The sequence below is a fragment of the Taudactylus pleione genome, unplaced genomic scaffold, assembly GCF_031769625.1.
Source record: "Taudactylus pleione unplaced genomic scaffold, aTauple2 ptg000222l, whole genome shotgun sequence".
Taxonomy (NCBI): Eukaryota; Metazoa; Chordata; class Amphibia; order Anura; family Myobatrachidae; genus Taudactylus; species Taudactylus pleione.
In genome coordinates this window covers 2,916,773-2,940,227 of record NW_028284624.1, presented here as the reverse complement: position 1 = coordinate 2,940,227, position 23,455 = coordinate 2,916,773, and the positions used below count along the sequence as shown (strand labels likewise).

Below are 23,455 nucleotides of genomic sequence, written 5' to 3'. Positions count from 1 at the left end.
CCCAGTTCCTATGTTTTTGTGCATAGTTGAGTCGCTTGGCCTTGTTTCCACATCGAAGGTATGTCTTTTTGACCGCATGAAGAACATTTCTGGCCAGACTTCTCCGAAGAGTAATTGGGTGTACCTGGGTCCCACTGGTTTCTTAATACCAGTTCTGAGCTGATGGCACTGGTGGTCATCTTCTGATTTCGAAGGGAAGTAAGCATGATGTGTCTGTCAACTGATGCACTAAGTCTTAACATTGCCCATTTCTTTTTACTTATTCATAAGAGCTTGAACAGCACATCCTGAAACCCCAGTCTGCGTTGAAATATTTGCCTGGGAGAGACCTTGCTGATGAAGTATAACTACCTTGTGTCTTGTTGCTATGCTCAGTCTTGCTTCTGAGGAAGAACCCAAGCTTCTTGAAATGCGTTAAGGATTGCAGACTACTACATACAGCAGGAGACCCACGCCTATTACCAACGTTGCCTGTGAGACACTCTGGACATATCCGGATTGCCCACAGTGCATTTCAATGCTGAACTTCCATCTAGTATCTGGTACGCAGGCCACTGGGCTACATTTTACTGCTTGATTCAATATTTGCAATTATTTGCTAATCTTTATATTTCTCCACTTTGTGACGTTTTTACTTGCTTGTTGGTCAGTGTTGACCTAATAAATTTATATGTTTACCTGTTTACAGTATCACACTATATTTTGTTTCTCTCCTCTTATCGATATACATGAAACAAAACTGAAGTGGAAACCAAGAGAAATTTAATTGGTTTTTGTTCCTATATTGGTCTAGTGCCATTGATTTTTTTACACATTGTATGTTTTTAGTATTGCCATGGTGTATGATCTGTGACATGGAACTGTTTATCACAACCTCACCTATGTAGCAGAGTTTGGCTGTTCCTCACCCAGTATTAAGCCTCCTACTCAGCTGTTTCTGTTTCAGTTAATGACTGTGTTTCAACTTACATATGAAAATGATGATCAGTATATCCTGTCTGGTATGATTGGTTAATCATACACCTGACTATAATCCTACTAAATCCCTGGCTTTGTGCAAGTGTACCTAGAAGAATTGATGTTGTTTTGAAGGCAAAGGGTGGTCATCATAAGGGTGCTCATCATAAGGGTGGTCATCATATGAAAATGATGATCATTATCATTTGTTTGGTATGATTGGTTAATCATACACCTGACTGTAATCCTACAAAACCCCTGACTTTGTGCAAGTGTACGTAGAAGAATTGATGTTGCTTTGAAAGCAAAGGGTGGTCACACCAAATATTATGTTTGATTAAGGTTTCTCTTCTGTTCATTCACTTTGCATTTTGTTGATTGATAAAAATAAACTATTAACACTTCTATTTTTTAAACCATTCTTACTTTGCAGCATTTTGTCCACACCTGCCTAAAACTTTTGAACAGTATTGTATATATGAACCATTTACACTTACCTTTAGATGAACTCTTGTTAAGGGCTGGGCAATATAAATGGCATCATTAGGCCCCACCCCTTCAGGGAATAATGTGGCAACCTGTGTATGGGACTGACACCCGTGTATCATGGCATTACACCTTGAGGTGGTACTGCTTCGATTGTGGTTAGTCTAGGGGGAGTTTCTAGGTACTTAGAAACACCCCCTTCCCTGCGTGCACCAATGACTGCTCCATGATTAGGTCACTTCTACACGCTCTTTTGAAAATCTTTCTGGCCTCCATTTTCACCAGGAACTTTATATAATTTTCTAAAGTTTATAAAACTGCTGTGCACACTGAATACACTTGAAGTCACAAAACAGACTTGTGTCACATCCAAAGACAATGACAATATACAGCTCATCCTAACTGATATAAGGGTAATTGTTATAATTCAGATGGAAACCAGGAAGATGAAGCAATGAATATAGTAAAAGCTGCAGGAGAGCATGTACAAACCTAAACATTAATGGTGTGTGATAATAGTTACAGGAAAAAACTTTTCTTTCTTTTTTCCATTTGATGCACCTTTAAGTGTCTTCATTCTCTGAAGGTAAAATTGTATCTCAGTAATGTCATATAAAGAAGTATTGTTAAGCATAAACATCTTTAGATGAAAAGATGCCAAATCCTCAACCTACAGAGAAGAAGCATCAACAGAGCTCTTTAGCTTTAAAGAATTGTCTCTGCCAACATATCAAACCATTACAATTGATTTCAGCTGGAAACCAGAATATGACTTTGTGCCCTGGGCTGCCAAAAGAACTTTGGAGGAAAATGCTAAAGTAAGTTGAACTTTGAATTATAATTTCAAGGACTGTGTAGCGATACGGATTAATGCTTTAGCACTGACTTTCAGAGGCTTTCTGATGCATCTAGAGAGATAAAATATGTCTAGTATGACAGCTCCAAAGGTCATTGGTAAAAGAAAATCAGGTGTCTGTTGCAGTGATAGAGCCTGTAAGGGAAACTATTCTGAGTATGTGTGTAGAATAGAATAAGAGTGTGTAGATAAGAATACACATACCTACACTATATATATATATCTATATATATATATATATATATAGATAGATAGATAGATAGATAGATAGATAGATAAGACACAGTAGGTCCGGCTCTCCCAGTAAAGGAGAAATATATATATATATATATATACAAAGGGTGTAGCGGTGGCACTCACAGGACTTTCAAAAATGCAACAAAGGGAAACACAGCCCAATAGTATAGCCAACGTTTCAATCTCCTTTATTAGAGATTTTCCTCATGGTCAAAAAAGGAAAAGGAAAATCTCTAATAAAGGAGATTGAAACGTTGGCTATACTATTGGGCTGTGTTTCCCTTTGTTGCATTTTTGAAAGTCCTGTGAGTGCCACCGCTACAGCCTTTGTTTGTTTGGAGGATACCAATCCCCCCGGGGGGGCACCAAGGCAAGGTCAGTTGCATTTTCATGGGGAGTGCCGGTTTGCTGGACTTTGTATATATATATATATATATATATATATATATATTTATATATAGTTAGCTTTTATTTATAAGGTGCTGCAAGGAGATTCAATTGGCAAGATACATAAGTACAAACTTATACCATCTACTGTATATATATGTATTATATTATTATTATCCTTTATTTATATGGCACCACAAGGGTTCCGCAGCGCCTCACAAAGTACATTAACAAATAAGCAAACTCATAAAACAGCGATTTACAGTACAAGACAATACAGAATAAAAACATAGTTTATAAACATTGCTGCAGCGATTATAACACTCAGAAAAGCAGTGGGGCGTCAGCTACCAAGTGTTAAGTGCCCTTGTGGAGAGTTTTGAGTAGATGATCGTATGAGTGAGGGAAGGAAAAACACATAAGGGAAGAGGGTCCTGCTCGTGAGAGCTTACATTCTATAGGGGGGAGACAGACAGGGGTGACACAGATAGGGTAGACAGTGAGGAAGATGTATGTAAGCAGCAGGTTAGGGTGAGAGCTGGAAAGCTTTGAAGTAGTGGGTCTTGAGAGCCCGTTTGAAGATTTGTAGAGAGGTGGAGAGTCTGATAGAGAGAGGGAGAGAGTTCCAGAGGAAGGGAACAGCATCGGCGAGATCTTGGAGGCAAGAGAGGTGGGATGCATTTGTAGGAAAGGGAGGGAGATTAGTGTGATGTTGATAGAGGATGTAAATGATAGCCATAATTTGATAAAAGTGTTGGTACAAGATACTTTCAAACATTAAATCTTTGGCACATAGCCATAACAGGACTTAAATGCGATTATGTAATGTCGAGGACACTCCAATCATTTGCCCAGACTGCAGGGTACCTGTCTGGTGCATCTAATGAAAGCTCTGGCAGCGCCGCAGCAGTGATCCTGGCTGCAAAGTGATGTACCAGGCATCCTGCTAGCCAGAAGCAAGGTCCATTAGGTGACGATGTGGCTCTGTGGGCGGCACCGGTTGCACAACCCCAGTTACGGCCCTGCTCTGGCAGAGATCAGTGTGACTGAGGAAGACCTGTAGTTTATTACAACTGTTTATAGCATGTGTTGCTACATTGGTTTCACTACACTCATAAAACACTTTGACAGATGGGATGAATCACTTTACAGAGAAACTAATAGTATATATACACTAGTGTCAATGTGTGTCTTGAGCATTGATTGCTTTGGTGACCTGAGAGTTGATAGCTGATGATGATGGAATTTACTACTATAGGAATCATTCTTGTGTTACCTTATTTGTTGTCTTCTACATTATGCTAGCTCAGCACAGTGGCATTGGATCATTTGAAAGAAAAGCCTGTGGATTTGGGTTTTCTATACCCCTCTACCCAGAGATGTTGGTTTAACCTATTTGCATAGAAATATCATTAGCATAAACAATAATCTTTTTGCCTTTTTCTTTATTTTCAGTAAATATGCATTGTGATCACATTGCAGGGCATTACATAAGACCACACGCTGTGTACTGTAAAGATTAATTGGCATTCGGTTAGGCATCATAAACCACAGCTCTCTGCGTGTTATCCTCAATTTTCCATTTACAATGCAATATAAGTACAGTTTACTTACTTTGAGGGCACATAGTGAAAGCATGTTTTTTTTTAATGGACTATCCTATGTCAAGCACTGCTAGCATTTCTGTTTTGTCAGCCTTAGCGCAAAGCTGAAACTTTCTGTGCATCAAGTACACTGAGTGTGGCTTACTGCTGGGAGTAATCATGGTTGGTTGGTCTTTTATTTTATTGTTTGCTGTGCCAAAAAATGTTTTCATTGTGCACCAAGTTAACTGCAGAAGGCAAGTAATGAAAAATATAGGGCCAAATGTAATAGGGTGAGAGTTTAGAGAATGTGAGAGTTTAGCAGTAAACTCTCACATTGGTCGATTTTATCTTCAAAATGGGAAAACATCTGGATGAGAGTTTAATTCGGGAGAGTTTTTTGAGTCTAAAAACATTGAAGTTTGCATGTTCTCGGACTCTATTACATTGGCCGAGTTTAAAAAGTGTGAGAGTTTACTGATAAACGATCACATTTTCTAAACTCTCACCCAATTACATTTACCCATAGTATACATATTTATAGCGCATAGAAATTAATGGCATACAGCAGGGATTCACAACCTTTTTTTGGGCTGAGTAAATACCCCATTGGGATAATGCAGTGTTTTGAAAGGTCAGAAATAAAAGTTAAATTGGGTAAATACATAAAATATATAACATACAATACATTTTCACTCTACAATGGGAAAGTAATTGCAACTATAAAATGGTAATTTGGAATGAAAGCCCTTATTAATATAATTTCAACATAGACCTATGTGTATCCTACATGACATAACAGAATGTACGTAATAATGAAGGGAAGTGAAAATCAAATAAACATTAGTAGAGCAATTGATAGTCTTAAAATATCATGCATTCACAATTTTATTTTTTAACTGTAATAATCAACTTGCCATAACCTGGTTTTGACCATTAGATCATGGTGTTTTAACTAGTTTAATTTGATTTATCGATAGCCACAGGATTTAGCTCCATTGGAGAAACATAATTAATTAATAAAGCTTTGAAAGGCACTAAAAAAAAAATATTTTCAGCAATCATCTCTTTTCAGCAATGAGTAAGACTTAGCAGAATGTATCTTTTGATTTAATTAAATAAAATAACTAGACTTGGAATAACTGCCCTCTACTAGGCAAATTAGCTTTCATTTACAAAGTGTGTGGGAGTGTTGAAACATTGGCTATGTGGGAATTCTTGCTTTATACATGTGAAGGACTATATAGAGGTGGATTTGCTATATGGAGGCAGATTGGCCATCTGGTGGTATATTACTATATGTATGCGTGGAATATTATATAGAGGTTTTTTTTTTAAATCAGTTCCTAGGAAGCATACACTCCTTTGGAAGCAATATGGCAATTCCTGTATGGCGGCCATTTTAATGTATCCCACATTCATTCATTAACGATGGCCAATTATTGTATCCAAAATATGCTTGTCTCTTATTTCCCTGGAGGGAACTGATTTCTTATCCATTTTCTTTATTGTGATTTCTGCACAATGTTTGAAGACGTCTTGTCCAAATAAAGTACCAGCGTCTCAAGAAGAACAAGTATTCTGTTCCTTCGGCATCACTTTTATTCTTTTGTGAGGAATTTTCATTTTGGTCCTATTTGTCTTATGATGACCATCTTGGATTATTCCTATATATTCAAAGCATAGATTAGAGCATATATATATATATATATATATATATATATGTATAGCTAAAAATGTGGGTTAAGCCTATTTCATGGAAATTCAGTTAGTAACTTCCCACAAATTCCTATAAATTATTGTATAATACATTTTACTATTCAATTTTATGTTTAGCTATCTATACCTGGAACCCTTAAGTTAGTTTGTCGTTTATTATTTAAATTCATTTATTGCGTGTTCAACTGTTGACTACAGCACCTGGTATTCATAGGCGGTTCCCCACCCAAGTACAAACCAGGCCCAACAATGCTTTGCTTCCAAGATTGGACGAGATTAGGCATTAACATGTTGTTATGGTTGTAGAAATAGTATTACACTTGCATTCTCTTGTATGGATCTGAAAATAGCATACTTCAAAGAAGTTAACCATTTACCCTAACAAATAATACCACGCTTGCATTCTATTTTATGGCTCTGAAATATCCCATCCTTCAAAAAAGTGAGCCATTGACCATAACAAATGATAAATTAAGGTAAATATTCTTCATAAGAACTGGGTTATCTCACAATTGTCATTAAACCCCATAGGTGATAGGGTACTTAATTCACATATCCAGAACATCTCTTGTTGTGATATATATTATATATAACACAAGTTGATGTGGATCGCTGGTTTGAATAACCACACAAATTGTAATAACAGTGTATTTATTTAAAAAAAATAATTTTAAAATTGTACTAGCAAATATCAAACAGTATATAAAAATAAAGTATAATAAAAGATGGTACAATCCAGTGCTGTAGTCTGTTCAAGCTCTTTTAATTGATAATTCCTCAGATTCCTTTTCTTAAAGGTTAACTTCAAAAAAGGTGCTAAATGATGATGTACATGAATTGATGAGTGATCTTCCATTTGACTCAATATTGGTTATTAATATTTGCACACATATATGAAGGTCCCCAAATGAAAGTCAAAATCCTTAGTACACTTCAGAATATTAGACTTATCCACTCATAGTGCCGTATTTAGGACATAGATATGCAATGTGGAATGAGTGATTGATATGTGTTATGTGTACACACTGGTAGAGGTCTCACGCAGGAGTGCTCTCGACCGCTCATCAGCGGGAGTGCAAGTGGGTTTCTGAGTCCGCTGTGCAGTCCGGTAAAGCCGCTGACAGGCACAATAAGTGGGGGTGCAAGCAACTGCTGGATCCTCTGTGTGGTCCGGATAAGACTGCTGTGGACACAGTGAGTGGGAGGAGAGCAGTAAGACCTCTGCTGTCTCTAGTGGTCTGACACTGAGTAATGATCAGTGCTGGACTGCCTCCTTCCTGGTAAAGCGAAGTGTGGAAATCAAATGGACCGGTAAGCGGGGTGATCAAAAGAACATGAGCTGATCAGATTCTCTATTCTTGACGCGTTTCTCCGGGAATAACAACCCTGGTTTCCTCAGAAGACACCTTGGATATGGAATAAACTTTTTTGATTTTTAATACAAGTCATGGAGTGCCACCATACTTTCTATGCATTATACAGGACCCAGTGGTCCATGGAGGGCACCCACGCAAGTATTGTCATTGTTTAAGTGAGTGCCGGGACTTTCCTTCTATATATATATATATATATATATATATATATATATATATACAGACACACGCATACACACACATATATGTGTATGTAATACGGATATAGTGTAGTGGATAAATATATTGAAAAAGGTTGCTGGATATGATAATATTGGTTAATGACGGTGATGGAAAAGGATGAGGAGATATGAAAATGATAGAGTGAGAATGTTAATGCATTGAAATGATAGGCAACACCAACCACAACTCTAGTGTAGCATTAGACATACCCACTCTGGTGGAGACCTGAGTTTGGAGGGCCCTTAGAAATTTTGCTATGAGGCCCACAAAGTTCTAGTTACACCCCTGCATGTCGTACATGCAAAGTAGCACATGTCAGAGGAGGCTTGTCTAACTTACTCTGGCAGGTCCTAGTGACCGCTGTCAGCCAACCTTGTCAAGGTACTGGGAGGAGACAGCACAGAAGTACATTCCTTCCAACAGTTTGATGGTGCTACTACTGACACTGCAGTATAATGTGTTGCTATGGGTTTGTGATGGTGTTGCTGCAGAAGTGAGGAAATGTGGTGCTGCCGAATAAAAGGAGAATAGGATGGTGACAGACCCAATGATGGTGCATCCTACTTTGCATACACCTGTCCCCATAGGGACTTTTAACAATGTTCAAGGCTATTTCAATGAAGTCCTTGGACTAGAAAAGGCTGTACTCCCCTAGTCTAGAGCACTCCACACATGGGGCATGATTTTGAGTATAGAATAAAGCAAAAAAGAGCAAGTGACTGCATCTTGCTAAAACCATGCTGCAAAAACCCAGTAGGGCACATTTAAAATTTGCAGATATAGGTTTGAGAGGGGCATGTCCAAACTCACATCTAATTTGCAGAGTGAAAATAAACCTGTCCAGCACTTGTGGCATACTTGCCTACTTTTGAAAATTAATTTCAGGAGATTATAGTTGGGAGTAGAATGCGCCGCCTATGGTCGTATCTATTGCCACTCGGGTGTGTCCTGCACTTAACCTGGAGTCTACCGCAGGATGTAGGAGGGCAGGCAAGTATGCCACTTACCCATACAGTGTCCAGCAAGCACCCCCTCATACCGAAGCAGTGCCCACTACCTAGCATACGCACAACCCCCATACCCATACAGTGGTCAGCATACACCTCCCATACTCACACAGAGCTCAGTGTTCATCATACACACAACCTGAATACCCATACAGTACCCAGCCTAAGCACAACCCACCCCCCCTATAAGTCCAGTGTCCAGCATATGCACAACCACCATACCCACACAGCATACTTGCCAACTCTCCCTCATTGTCAGGGAGACTCCCTGAAATAGTAGCAGTCTCCCTGACTCCCTGAAGAGGCTAAAAATCTCCCTGATTGTACCTTACACCCATTATGAAGCTGTTATATAAAAAAAGCAGAGATCTATGCATTCTATACATTCTATACATTCAAATGGGATTATTAGTATACTTTCCCTGCATTGGTTATAAGGCACAATGATCTCTATGGCTACATGCATTTTCTGATAAGCATCAGTGTGTTTTCATCAACAAATAGATGTTACTAACTGCATTTGGGTCTCGTTTACATTGTATATAAGTCAGTATATGACACGCCTCTCAGATGTAGCAGTAGACGCCCACTTTACCGCCGCACTCATAGGTGCTGCTTTCACAATCTCCCTGAAATGCTTTTTCAAAAGTAGACAAGTATACCACACAGTGCTTAGCATGTACCCTCCTATACCCAGACTGTGCCCAGCATAGACACACCCCACATACCTACACAGCGCCCAACATATACCCCCATAACCACACGGTGCCCAGCATACACCCCACCTTCATACCAATACAGTGTCCAGAATGCACCCCCTGTACACATAGTGTCAGGCATACACACATAACAGTGCTGTAATATTACTGTACCTGTAGCTCAGCATCTACCACAGCCCTGTGTCGAGCAGCAGAGAGCAGGGATATTTAGATGAGTCTTGTTGCCAGAGATAGTCCTATATTACCGGACACCTCTCTATCATATGCTCACCCCCTAGTGGATGTCGGCAGCCGCTGCAGCTAGAGGGTGCACTGCTCTGCATACAGGTTATTCCACCCCATGTTAGCTGGCGGTCCTGTGACTGTGACTAGGGTGAGACAGCACTATGGTGGGGCAGGGGATGCAGGGGTTTTAATTAACTTCCCAGGGCATCGGGAGATTCTAGATTGACCTGGGATGCGGGAGGGTGGGCAACTATGATTTGTGGGCTACATTGCAAAAGCAGCCAGTATAATTTTTTTATTTTGAATAAAATTACAGGTCATCTTGAATAATAATGATAATAACAATAACAATAATAATAACAATAAAAATAATCATTATATTTATTTACACAGGTTGGTCTTCCAAATGATCCCAGTTGCGTTGAAGAAATCTTACGGGTGAGTATCAAAGTTTACCATGATTCATTACTGTGTGAAGGCCACATGAATCCTTTTTTTTTTAATTATGGGAAAAATACAGGTCTGATTATTTACAGTGTTTATAGGGTTTTTTATTAGCACATAAAAAATGGCTGAAAAATGTCACCACAACAGCAGGATTTCAGTTCTTGTAATATATCTCAGAATTAAATACAGTATATCAGGAGCAACTGACTTTAGCTTGAATAATTGTTTCTATCCTTGTGTTCCTACTTGCCGCTTCAAGGTTTCCTGTCACAGACTGCGGTGTCAAACAGGAGCGTACTTTCCTGAGCAATGGGATTTTGTAAATAAAATAAAAGCGGTATTGTGTGTCTAGAACAAGTCTCTGCTGAAATCATTCTCTCTCTTTCGTGCATGCACATTTCAAGTTGCCAAATACACAAACTTTTGTCTGTACTCCCGACATAAGCCTAAAAGATAATCCACATGACACGCTGGTTACAAATTACCATACAAAGATACAAACTTCATAGAATGCTGTCTACAATGCATAGGGTGAATAGGAATATAGTGTATTCAGATGACAGCCTGTCACGATTATAACGGCCAATGGGATTGCGAGGAGACCCTGTGGTAATGTCTCAGCTCTCGCAAGCCTGAGTGGACAGATGTCAGTAGGGCCACCCACAAATGCCTGCGTTTGTGCAGCCACCCCCCTCCCCGCCTACAAAATGGGGCGAGCTGTCAATCAACATCGACAGCCGCCCCGTCTTGTAGCGAGACCCGTAGCAGCGAAGCAGCCGTCGCTGGACGGGTCTCGCACATGCGCACGCCAGAGGTGGCACATATGCAGTGGGGGACCATCGACCAGCTTGCGAGCAGGTTTGAATCAGGCCCTATGTCCATAAAGAATGAATTAGTGAGGATCATGTATTCTAGTCTACAGCGCTGCAACTTATGATGATTATGTCTAATTTTATAGTGGAAACTGATTTTGATATGAACATATTAGATATAAACGTAACATATGAATCCAATTTATACTATCTTAAGGTACATAATACTATGAAATAATATGTGCAGTGTAGAAGGGTTGGGTACGAGATCCCGACCGCCGGGATCAGCAGTCAGAGTACCGGATGCCAGTGGTCAGAGTACAGACAGCGGCATCCCAACAGTCAGAATCCTAACAGAATTAGGTAAGTATCCTAACTCCTAACCCTACCGCACCTTTCTCGCAGCATAAACCTAACCCTCCCCTCCTGCAGCCTAAACCTAACCCCACCGCAACCTAACCCTAACCCCCACCTCCCGCAGTCTAACCCTAAACCTATCTCTCCTACTAACCCTAATACTTAACTCATACTTGCCGACAATCAGCTCCAGCCTTCCGGGAGGGAGCTGATTGTCGGCTAATAGCGGGGGGCGGGGCCGGCCATTGGGGGCGGAGCCAGGGGCGGGGCGGCCATTCTGGGTCACACTGGGGCAGAGCCGGGGCGGAGCCTCATGATCGCGTCATCGTGACTCCGCCCCCTCTTCACAATGCCGTGATTTTCGGCATTGTGAAGCAGGGGGCGGGGCCAGGATGATGCGATTCTGCGTGAATCGCGTCACCAGGCCCCCCGCTGCGGGGATTTCTGTTTTTTTCAGGGGGGAGGTGGGGAGGGTGTGAGACTTCCGGGAGGCTTGCCTGCCTTTCCGGGGGGGCGGGAGCGGCACCCGAAAATCGGGAGGCTCCCGGCCAAATCGGAAGGGTAGGCAAGCCTGACTTAACTTCAGGATGTCAGTGGTTGGGATTCTGGAGCCGGGATCCTGGCCGCTGGTGCACAGTTTGGTGCACATGTGTATTCATTAGTGGCTGACACATTTTAAAAGATCCACAGGTGAAGCTAATTATTTAATTTGTGATTCTGTAAGTAGAAAACATGCACTGTTAGTGCTCCCTGAGGAATCAGTTTGGGAAACACTGCTTTATACAATACACCACCACTTGCTGTAACACCACCACCAGCAAGCACTGCACACACAACCAAGAGTAGTTTTTAGAAGTGACTCTCCAACTCTTTCACGATCCCTGCTGTACAAAACATAGATCAGGTATAAGTAATTTGTTAATTCTTAGTTTTTTTTAACAAAAGTAATCCAGCTAACTTTTTTCTAGAACACTGCTCCCCAACTAGCTGTATCATAGAAAACCATAGAAAATCACTGGCAACAGAAAGAACTGTATATTTCACTCTCACTATGCTAATATTATAACTGTCTGGTTCTATATATCTGTTTTGATTACCCAGAAGTTAAGATAATTATATACTGTTTTATTGGTGTTCTGATTTTAACTTGCATATTCACGGGAGAATATGACCTGTTATGAATGATAGATATATGGTATATAACTATAAGGGATATTCTATCAATTGGCGTTGGAAGAAAGTGGAATTAAAATAAAACGACTTTTAGCTATAGTATATCACCACAAATAGCAAATTGCTTGCAGATTGACAAAACAAAATTAGTACAAAAGGTCCTTGATTTTAAAGGAATTCTCTTAATAATTTTACAAATGAAAACAACAAAAATGTAAATAACAATATCAAAATTAATTTTAAACTACTCTTTTCTGTGTAAACAACTTTTTTTAATAATATTATATTACAAGAATAAGAAAAAACATTGAAAAAGCATTAAAAATATAAATAATAATTTTGAAAGTATAAATAATTTTTGTAAATAATTTTTGGGTTTAGCAAACATTTATATTTGACTTATTCCACTCCAAGACATCTCTGCTTCTATAGATTTGTCTGCTATGTGACACCAATTGAATTGCAACACATTGATTAAGTTTGTCAATATTTTGTTTCTTTGCTCCCATCCTGCATATGTATTTGATTGAAATTATATTTGCAAACATCCCTAAATGTGTTTAACTCTTGGTAACATCCTATACACCAAATCTATTTTTTGTTAATTGGAATGTTGGACTGGGAACTGTTGACAGCTACATCTATGAGTCAAAACATTATGACCTCTCCTGTGTGAAAATAATGGCGTTGACTATTTTGTAACAATGGCGCATGTCAAGGTCGGGTATACAATATATTACATGGTAAACTGACATTATACAGTAGTAGACATGTAGTTGGCATTTGAATTCAGCAGATATGGGCAGGTGTAAAAATCTGAGTAACTTTGATAAGGGCAAGATCGTCATGCCCAGATGACTGTATCAAAGCATTTCTGAAATGTTAGGCAGTTAAGACTCATCGAGAACTCAACAAATGCTATCCCCTCTGGGTCAAAACAAAAGATGGGTTACTATGGCACAAATTGCAGAAAATTCTAATGAATGTGATGGGAGAAATGTGTCATGACACACGGTGTATTAAATCTTGCTGCATACGGGACTACCTATCAAAAGGCCAGTCAGAGTGGCTTTGCTAACTGCTATCCACTGCAAAAAGCACCTACAATGGGCAGACAAGCATCAAAACTGGACCTTGGATCAATGGTAGAAGGTTGTCTGGTCTGATGAATTTCATTTTCTGTTGCATCCTGTGGATGGCTGGGTACATGTGAGTTTTTTAGCTAGGGAAGAGATGGCACCAGGATGCATTGTGGTAAGAAAATCAAACTAGTAGAGGGAGTGTGCTGCTTTGATTAGTGTTCTGCTAGAAAAAACGTGGATCATTCATGTGGACGTTAATTTGATGCGTACCACCTACTTAAACATTGTTGTGGATCATGTCCATCCATTTATGGCAATGGTATTCTGCAATTGAAATAGTCTCTTTCAGTAGTATAATGTGTAATGCCACACTGTACAAATTTTTTGAGGCTGGCTTGAGGAACACAATGAAGAGTACAAAGTATGACCAGATCTCAATAAAAGTTAGCACTCAATAAAATTTAGTCTGATCCACGGCAGATCCACCTTGCAACCTACAGGAGTTAAATAATCTGCTGGCAATGTCGTATTAGATACCACAAAACACCTTCAGAGGTCTTGTATATTCCATATCTTAGTGGGTCAGAACTGCTTTAGTGACACACTAAGAAGCAACAGCACATTAGACAGACAGGGGTAATAATGTTTTGGCTCATCAGTGTATAGGAACTGTGGGCCTGATTCAGACCCACTCGCAAGCGGCTGTCCGCTCGCAAGTGGGTCGATGGTGTGCTCTGCGCATGCATACGACAGCGGGAGCTCCGTCGTGCGCATGCGCCAGACGCGACGAGCGAAGGACTTTAACAGCACGCCCCCTTTGGTGGGTGTGCCGGGGGCGTGCCTCCCACGGGAACGCCTACCGTCAGAAGCCGGCCCACTGACATCACTAGTGATGTCAGTGGGAGTGATTTTGGCTCTGATAGAGCCAAAATCTCTCCGGGGCTAGCGGTTGAAAACCTCAACCGCAGGCTCCGGCTCGCAGTTTTGATGGTCGCGATGGTCAAGACCATCTCGGCCATCAAACTGCACGCTCGTATAGGCTGTGGGTGGTGACCCACAGCTATACGAGCGTCCAGGAGGACGCTCCATAGTTATGGAGGCCGGCCCTCAGTCAGAGCGTGCGCTCTGCTCAGAGCGTACGGTTCTGAATGAGGGCCTGTGTTTTTATCTGCATTTTGTAGTAATTTATCTAGAATGTATGAAAATATTTTAATTTCTCTCTATGTATAGTCGCAGAGGATTTATTTTTTTCTATTTTAGTGCCCTTATATATTGTCATTAAGAATTGTATACATTATTTATTTATCACATAACTAGATACTAGGTGGACTTATTATTTTCTTATATTTCTAGTGGCTGGCAGCAAAGAGACATATCTGATGTACAACTGCATCTAGCTCAAACTGTGTTTAAACAGTTTAATAATTTTACAATTTATATATTTATTTTCCACTTTTTATTGTTTCATTGCTATTTAGTAATTTATTGTAAATAGTGTATCAAGCAAATATTAATTTTAATAACCAAACAGTGGGTTACACTTAGACTTTTACCCAAAAGCTCTTAATGCAGTGTGGCTTCATAGTCTTTAGAGGGGAAGCAGGGAATGAGAGACCGCAGTCTAGTTAGGGATTGATAGCACCTCCTGTGCAGGAGGATAGCTCTGCATTCAGCCTCACAAACCAAGAAGATTAGGGATGCAGGAGTATTTTCGGAAGAATGAGGGAAACAACTACCTGAGGTGTAAATGGTTAGTTAAATGTCCCTGCCAGTGGAGTGCATTTTTGTCATAGTGACCTGGCTAGTATTTTCCCAAGTTTGCTTTAAGCTACATTTTCCTTATACAAAATCTTTAGTCATCATCTCATTTTCATTGTGATATATTTGCTGCGAGGTCAGGTGCTTGTTATTTAAAGCTTATGACATGCAGCTATAGTTCAGTAGTCTATAAAGTTACCTTTTATATTGCTGTAACCTTATATGTAATGAAAACAGATATTTTTAATTAAAAGTAATAATTAGTTCTGCTGTTTTTTTTCCTATACTCTATTTAATCTTGCAGCAGCTTATTTAGGATAATAACATTTAATAGAAAAATAAATTCTTATGCAAAGGTTAACTGTATTTGGACTGTTTTAGATTGTACATTGCACTGTTAAAAACCACAATTAAAGAGTAAGTTAATTGTGAATCTACGATATATATATATATATAAATATATATTTATATATATATATATATATATATATATATATATATATATTACAGCCATGGCCAAAAGTTTTGAGAATGATTCAAGCATTGGTTTTCTCAAAGTTTGCTGCTTCAGTGTTTTTAGGCCTTTTTGTCAGATGTTACTAGGGTATACTGAAGTAAAATGACAAACATTTCATAAGTGTCAAGGGCTTTTATTGACAAATGCATTAAGTTTATGCAAAGAGTCAATATTTGCAGTGTTGACCCTTCTTTTTCAAGACCTCTGCAATTCGCCCTGGCATGCTGTCAATCAATTTCTGGGCCGCATACTGACTGATGGGTGCCCATTCATGCCTTATTAATGTTTGGAGTTTGTCAGAATTTTTGGGTTTTTGTTTGTCCACCCGCCTCTTGAGGATTGACCACAAGTTCTCAATGGAATTAAGGTCTGTGGAGCTTCCTGGCCATGGACCCAAAATTTTGATGTTTTGTTCCCCAAACCACTTAGTTATCACTTTTGCCTTATGGCAAGGTGCTCTTGGATGGTTGAGAGAAGTTGCTCTTGGAGGATGTTTTGGTACCATTCTTTATTCATGGCTGTGTTCTTATGCAAAATTGTGAGTGATCCCACTCCCTTGGCTGAGAAGCAACCCCACACATGAATGGTCTCAGGATGCTTTTCTGTTGGCATGACACAGGACTGATGGTAGCGCCCACTTTTCCTTCTCCGGACAATCATTTTTCTAGATGCCCCAAACAATCTGAAAGAGGATTCATCAGAGAAAATAACTTTACCCCAGTCTTCATCCTGTGTCATGCCAATAGTAAAGCATCCGGAGACCATTCATGTGTGGGGTTGCTTCTCAGCCAAGGGAGTGGGATCACTCACAATTTTGCCTAAGAAGACAGCCATGAATAAAACATCCTCCAAAAGCAACTACTTCCAACCATCTAAAGACGGGTATCCACTACCCGACAGTGAAAAGACTGAAAGATAACGATATTGTTATTGTTCAGTCATTCACTACACTGCAGGGTGCCTACACTGAACGATATGTCGTTCAGAACAGGCACAATCAATCATCTGCAAACATGCTGAACATGACGATATATCGCCAGGTTGACCAGCATGTTTAAACAATGATAGATGTCTAAAAGACCACATTTTCAAACGATTTTCAAACGATATTCAAACAATGTTGAAACGATTATCTAACGATTATCAAACGATTTATCATTAACGTTCAATCGTTCAACTTTATCGTCTAGTGGATACCCCCCTTAATATACAGTTTGGTAATGAACAATACCTTTTCCAGCATGATGGAGCACCTTGCCATAAGGCAAAAGTGAAAACTAAGTGGCTCAGGGAACAAAACATCAATATTTTGAGTCCATGGCCAGGAAACTCCCCAGACCTATATATACAGTATATATATTTGTATATTTCTTTTTATTTATTTGCTTATTTTCAATTTTCTGCTTGGCTTTTTCATTTCCAATTTATGTACCTGGACACCTTTATTTTCTGGAGGATTAAAGCACACAGAGCCACAATAAGGACCACATGAGCCTGAGCTGAAAATGTTATAGGGGCTTGTACTGAAAAGGGGAGGAGCTATGGCAGGTACCATGGTCTCCCTAAATATGTAGACATAGAAAAATAGCAGAATTTTGTGAACAAAATAGAAATTACATTTTAATACTTATTACTGTGTGGCCAGATAGACAATTGGCCATCATTATACTGCCAGGTTGATAGGCCTATTTTTATGTGGAGAGCTGGAACGCCATCTGCCCATTGTTAAGCTGGCCTTGAAAGTGCACTTACTGCATACTCAGTGGGAGCAAGTCAGTATCTGAGTGGAACAAATAACAATGATACTTTCAGGAGCCAGTTCCATCAGAGAGGCCAGATCTCTGGAGAAAATGTAAAGCTATCAAACATCTCTCCAAACCCAAAGATTTTATAAGGCTGATATGCTGAAAAAATTACCTTTTCCCAACCTATTTTCTGAAACTTTGGAAACCTCTGCTTTGTAGGCAGTGGTGTAGTTAAAGACTCTTGATTTCCATTTAAATTTGGGACTGTGTCTCCCTCCGGTCCCATATCTATATCATACAGATTAGGTTTTGTTTTTTTGGATTTGTGTATGGATAAAAAATGAACATGACAGCAACATGACAATGCATCATCTACTTGCAAATAGATCATACTTGCTGACTCTCCTGTAATGGCTGGGATGTTTCCTAATATTGGATGGCACTCCCGAAGGAGAGGGCAAGCCTCCCTGTTTAGCCACCACCCCCGCACCTCCTACACTTACCTGTATAAAGTGGGAAGTCCGTAGGGGTTCGATGACACGATTCACGTGCTGAATAGCTTCATAGTAGCCCCAACCCCTACTTTACAATGCCGGAAATCTCTGTATTGTATAGCGGGGGGCAAGGCTGCAATGACACGGTCGCGCTGCTACTCACCATCCACCATTACCGCCACCACACCCCTGCAGTGCCGACCTGGCTGCCTTCTCCTGGAGGGGGCAGCCTGAAAGTCAGAAATCATGAAATAAATGGATAGGAAAACAGTGCAATAACAATAATTAAACAGCCTCAGAATTAACAAATAGAAAAATCAAAAGGCTTTTGAGAAAGGAAAATCAAAGTTAATCAAGTGGGTTTGTAGACGCTTCAGCTTACTCATCACTATCACCAGGATCACTACGACCATCTATCAAATGGGATTTAAACTGGGTAATCCCCTGGCCGACCTGCCGACCTATCTAACCATTGGTAAGTGCATACACACTTACCAATCGTTTAGCCATTGTTTGCGGCCATTAGAGTCATTTGAATATGCCCATCCACTTGTGACTTCATATCATACTTGCCTACTCTCCCGGAGGCTTACGATTTTTCGGGTTACCCCCAGCACCCCTGGAAGTGTAAACACTTCTCCTGCATTCTGCCCACTTCCTAGTGAATTGGGCAGAATGGGGTGATATTCCCAGTGATTGGGGGGTCTGGAGATGGGGGCGGGCTCTAATGACGAGATTCTATGAGAATTGCATCACTTGGCCCCACCCCTATAAATACGGGCGGGGCTTAATAATGAAACCCATCCGGCCCCGCCCCCAGCACTGCCCACAGGCTTCTCCCTGCAGGAAAATATAGAAGTCGGCAAGTATGCTTCATATTCAATTACCTCTGCGGTTGACATACGGGTAGTCGGCGGGTCGATCATACAGACAGTCAGATTAAACAGTGCTGCAGGGTTGATCAGATATGTCTGTGAGCGACGTTGTTCACAGGCATATTGGGTATACACACCCGCCATTGATAGAACGATATACTGTATGAATCGTCGCTAGATTGAACAATATATCATTAAAGTGTGTACCCAGCATTAGAACAAGTGAGAGACTGGAACTTAAACATTTGTTATATGCTCCTGTTCTTCTATCTGAACCAGTTGGTGGTGTAATAAAAGGGACAAGTGGGATGCACTATCTTAAAAAATGCAGCAAAACCTCGGAAAATGCAGTTTTTCTGATGTATTAGTGCATTCCACATTCGCATCAAGCTCTGGAAAGTGAATCTTTCCGGAGCTTGTTCCCGATAAGCTGCCTATTAGAAACCTATGGGCATATTACCACAGACTTCCTGGAGAGGTATCAATAGGATACCTCCAGTGTCCCCCGCGGCTTGTGCATGTGCAAAGGCATACTTGCAGACTTCCTGACTGCTCCTCCAGCAGCAGGGGGCATTGTGGAAGCAATATTGGGTGGTGCGGGGGGCGTTGTGGCGCAATCACATCATTGTGGCCCCCCGCTATACAATGCTGTGACTACTGCGAATTACGTCATTGCCCTCCCACCCAGACTTACCAAATAATAGTGGGCAGGTGCAGGGGTTTCTGAGGGGTGGGTATGTGGGTGGCGGCCAGTCCGGGAGACTTGCCCTGTCTTGCGGGTGGCCGGAAGTGCCACCCGATTTTCGGAAGCGTCCCAGCTGTTCTTGGAGAGTAGGTAAGTATGCGCAAAGGATAGCTCTTACAGTTTTAATTACATATCTTCATGCATACAGTGTAAATAACCGCCACTATGCATGCGATCAATGGAGGAACTCCATCTGCCCATTATTAAGGTGGCCCTGAAATGATACATCTCACCCTATGTATGATGTGTATGATGCATCCCACCCTATGTATCCCACCCTATGTATGATGTGTATTTAACTATTTGCTCTATTTCATCTTTTAAATATGAGTGTGTTTTAATAGATTCCTGATGTTTGTATGAAATGGAGTTACTATACTTATCTTTATTTCACAACGCTAGGCTGTCACGGTTCACTAACAAATGTTAGTAAAAATAACTCAACTAATAGCAGGAGCAGCAGGAACAGGAAGTCACATGATAAAAACTCATTGGTTACTTTCACCTTTCCATTGCTTCAACCAGTAGCTGAGCAGAGAAACACAGTTGGGAAGAATAAAAATACTCCCATAAGAATGTCAGTGGTAACCTTATTAGAGCACAGATTCCAGGTACACTGATCCTCTATTTCACAAGTTCTCAATCTTGGTCCTCAGGACCCAAACAGTGAATGTTTTCAAGGTCTCCTCACAGAATCACAGATTAAATAATTATCTCCAGCTGTGGATCTAAAATTTGTCAGTGAGTAATGAATACACGTGTGCACCTGCTGGGTGACCTGCAAAATGTGACCTGTGTGGGGTCCTGAGGACCGAGTTTGAGAACCACTGCTCTATTTAAAAATAGTTGTGGCTAGTATCCAGATCATAATTGGGCCATATGAATGAATACATGCATCACAGCCTTGACCTTCTGGCTTGATAGCAGTAACTTGCAACTGCTTTGACCCCTATAAACTTGAAAGTGCACCTGCATCATTTTGTAAGGTATATATAGTGCATCCCAATAAAATATGACAAGAGTGGCATTAATCAATAATTTTCTAAATAATAGTGTGCAAACTTGGGTAATACTGATTTGTAATACAGATGGGATGTATTGCAATGTGTTATGATAGAGAGAATTAGCAAATCAACCACACAGAGTATGTGACAGTCTCCACTATTCCTTTAGCGTTATCAGACCAGGCTAGTGAGCCTGGGATGATAATGTGTTTGCAGATAAACCATAGGGTTCCCCCTAATCATGCTAAGCAGCTCACAAATCTGGTTAACAAGTAAGCTAGTTACCTATAGTGGAATGGAGGGTAAGGAGCTGCCTAGTAGAGGCAGCTAGCAGCCCAACCCCGAAGGTCTGAAAATGTAATAATAATAAATCAACAGATATGACATGATTGGGGTTACTGTATAAGTAATATACAAGGAATACATGATCCATTGATCATTATAAAGTAATGTCATACTTAGCTGCTTTCCCAGGAGACTCCTGAATATGGAGGAGATCTCTCGGGTCCATGGGAGAGCTGATAACTTTCCTGGATCTCACTCACTTCCCCAGTGACGTGGGCAGGGCTGAGATGATGCAGTTGCCTTTGATATGTATCATCATCATAAAGCACAACCTCACTCAATCACGTTATTCATGGCACCACACCTCCCGTCTAAACCTTTCCCTCCCAGAGGGCACCGCTAAATATTAGGTATGTATGAGTAATACTGTATAATAATACCTGATAGCTATATTTTATTTAATTCCTGTAATCAATTTATTATATAGCACATTGGCAATACATAACTGCGCATTGTAGATGTTTTGAAAGGGTTATTATATGGCCAGGAAAAAAAATTCCCTGTAAATTAAGGTTTCAATTAACTGTGTGATCAGAGTCATCTTTTCTTGTGTCCTGCAAGCTAGCTGCAATAACCCTGCACTCCATAAATATATATCAATGGCCAAAAATGCCCTTGACAGTTAAAATTACATGTGCAATTTCCATTTTTTGTGTGCTGTTTAAACCACTAATGGATTTAATCAGCCCCATCTCTATCTGATGTGACTGTTTTGTGTAACACAATGATCAGGTAAAGACCTTTATTTGCTCCTCCATAATTTTCCCAGTAAAATAGAAACTGACATTAAGGGAGATGGTAAATTTTATTCTGGTAACTGCAATATAAAAAGGTAAGCTGTCCACTGAGGTTACAAATCCACTCAGTAGCTGACAAACCCTTTAAATATTTTCATATGGATTCTGGAAGGGTGGGGGGTGAATCGGGGGAGCTGGGAAGTGTCGTACATGATGTGAATTTAAAATCATAATACAGACGTCACTGGAAAAGTGAGTAACAAGCTGAAAAGCCTAGTGAATCATGTGGACCTGTCAAATGAAGGAACACATTGGGGAGGAGATGATGTCAAACAGTCGTAACTTAGCAACCTGGAATTAGGCTGTCAAGAGACTTAGTAAGAGAAGGCACTTTTAAATAGCCAAGTAAATATATATATATATATATTTTTATATCTTAAGTTAGCTGCAGAAATAGCTTTGCACTCTGTGTTTTTTTTTGTGAAGATGTTTTTTTTTTTCTTTATTTCCATTCGAGCAATGTGATTTACTATTTGTTTTCTAGTACAAGAAAAATGGACTTTTAAAGCTAACATTGCACGGCCACTTATATGCTTTTCTGTCAGCAATCCTTGTTATGCGTGACATGAATTATTAGCTATGGTGAAAGAAGCCTACGGTTTATCTGAAATCTGTTAGCATTTAGATTTCTTTTCTGCAAACACATTTTTGAACTACAAAAGCATTTATTGTTGGAACAGTCTTTGTTACTAAGCCGTTTGTCAATAATCCTAATAACACAAAGCCGGAGCTGCAAAAAAATGGCTGCCACTCACATGTCAGAGCTGGGACAGTGCAGGCTATTAAGCGTTTGAAGACAATTTAATAGACAAGGTGATGTTCGGGGTTTTTTTTTAGAGAGCAAACATTAGAATTGTACTTTAATGTGTTTTACACAATGCTAGTGGTTAAGTAAATATAGCAAACGTCTGTTGTTGAAGCCCTAATCATGCAGTGTAAAATTGCTAAGCTTATTAGGTTTTGTTGCTTTTGTTATTCCCATATAAAAGTAGGTGAAAGGAGAACAGTTGTAAGAAGTGTTATAAATATGTTTTCATCAGTTGAAAAGGCTACTCAGGTGGATTGTATTGTAATTGTTTTTATATAGGTCAGAAATTTAACTAGGTAAATGCACCATTATGACGTCAGAATCAGGGACGTACTTATAATGGGTGCAGGGTGTGCCGTGCACATAGGCCCCTTGGTCCAGGGGGGCCCACACCACACACCCTGAATCATAGCATTGCACAAAACATCGGAAGGAATATGGGTTTGGGTCGGTTTTTTATTGATGGTTAGTGCACCTATCAGGTAGCTTAGGGCTTTCTGTGGAAAGTTATTAGCAGTTTATAGGGTTGTGTAGGCAGTTAATCAGGCTCTTTCTTCTTGACATCCCTCCTTCCCTCCCTGTCATTTCATGTCATCTTAGGGGCAGAAAATAACGGCTGTCAGTAATATGCCCACCTTGCTCTATTATATGTTGAGGGCACTACCTTCTCAAGCTCTGTTTAGGCTGATTTGTACCCTAATGGGGTCAGCGACTCCATCTGTCTG

At 40.1% G+C, this 23,455-nt stretch overlaps 1 protein-coding gene across 1 annotated transcript in view; it reads left to right on the top strand.

Annotated features, from left to right (window-relative positions):
* The window catches only part of AFF2 (ALF transcription elongation factor 2), a 599,847-nt gene that overhangs the window by 326,301 nt on the left and 250,091 nt on the right, over positions 1–23,455 (top strand). Inside the window, exon 4 of the mRNA XM_088478852.1 lies at positions 10,165–10,209. Coding sequence (XP_088334978.1) covers positions 10,165–10,209 — 45 coding nt within the window. The remainder of the gene's footprint in view (positions 1–10,164; positions 10,210–23,455) is intronic.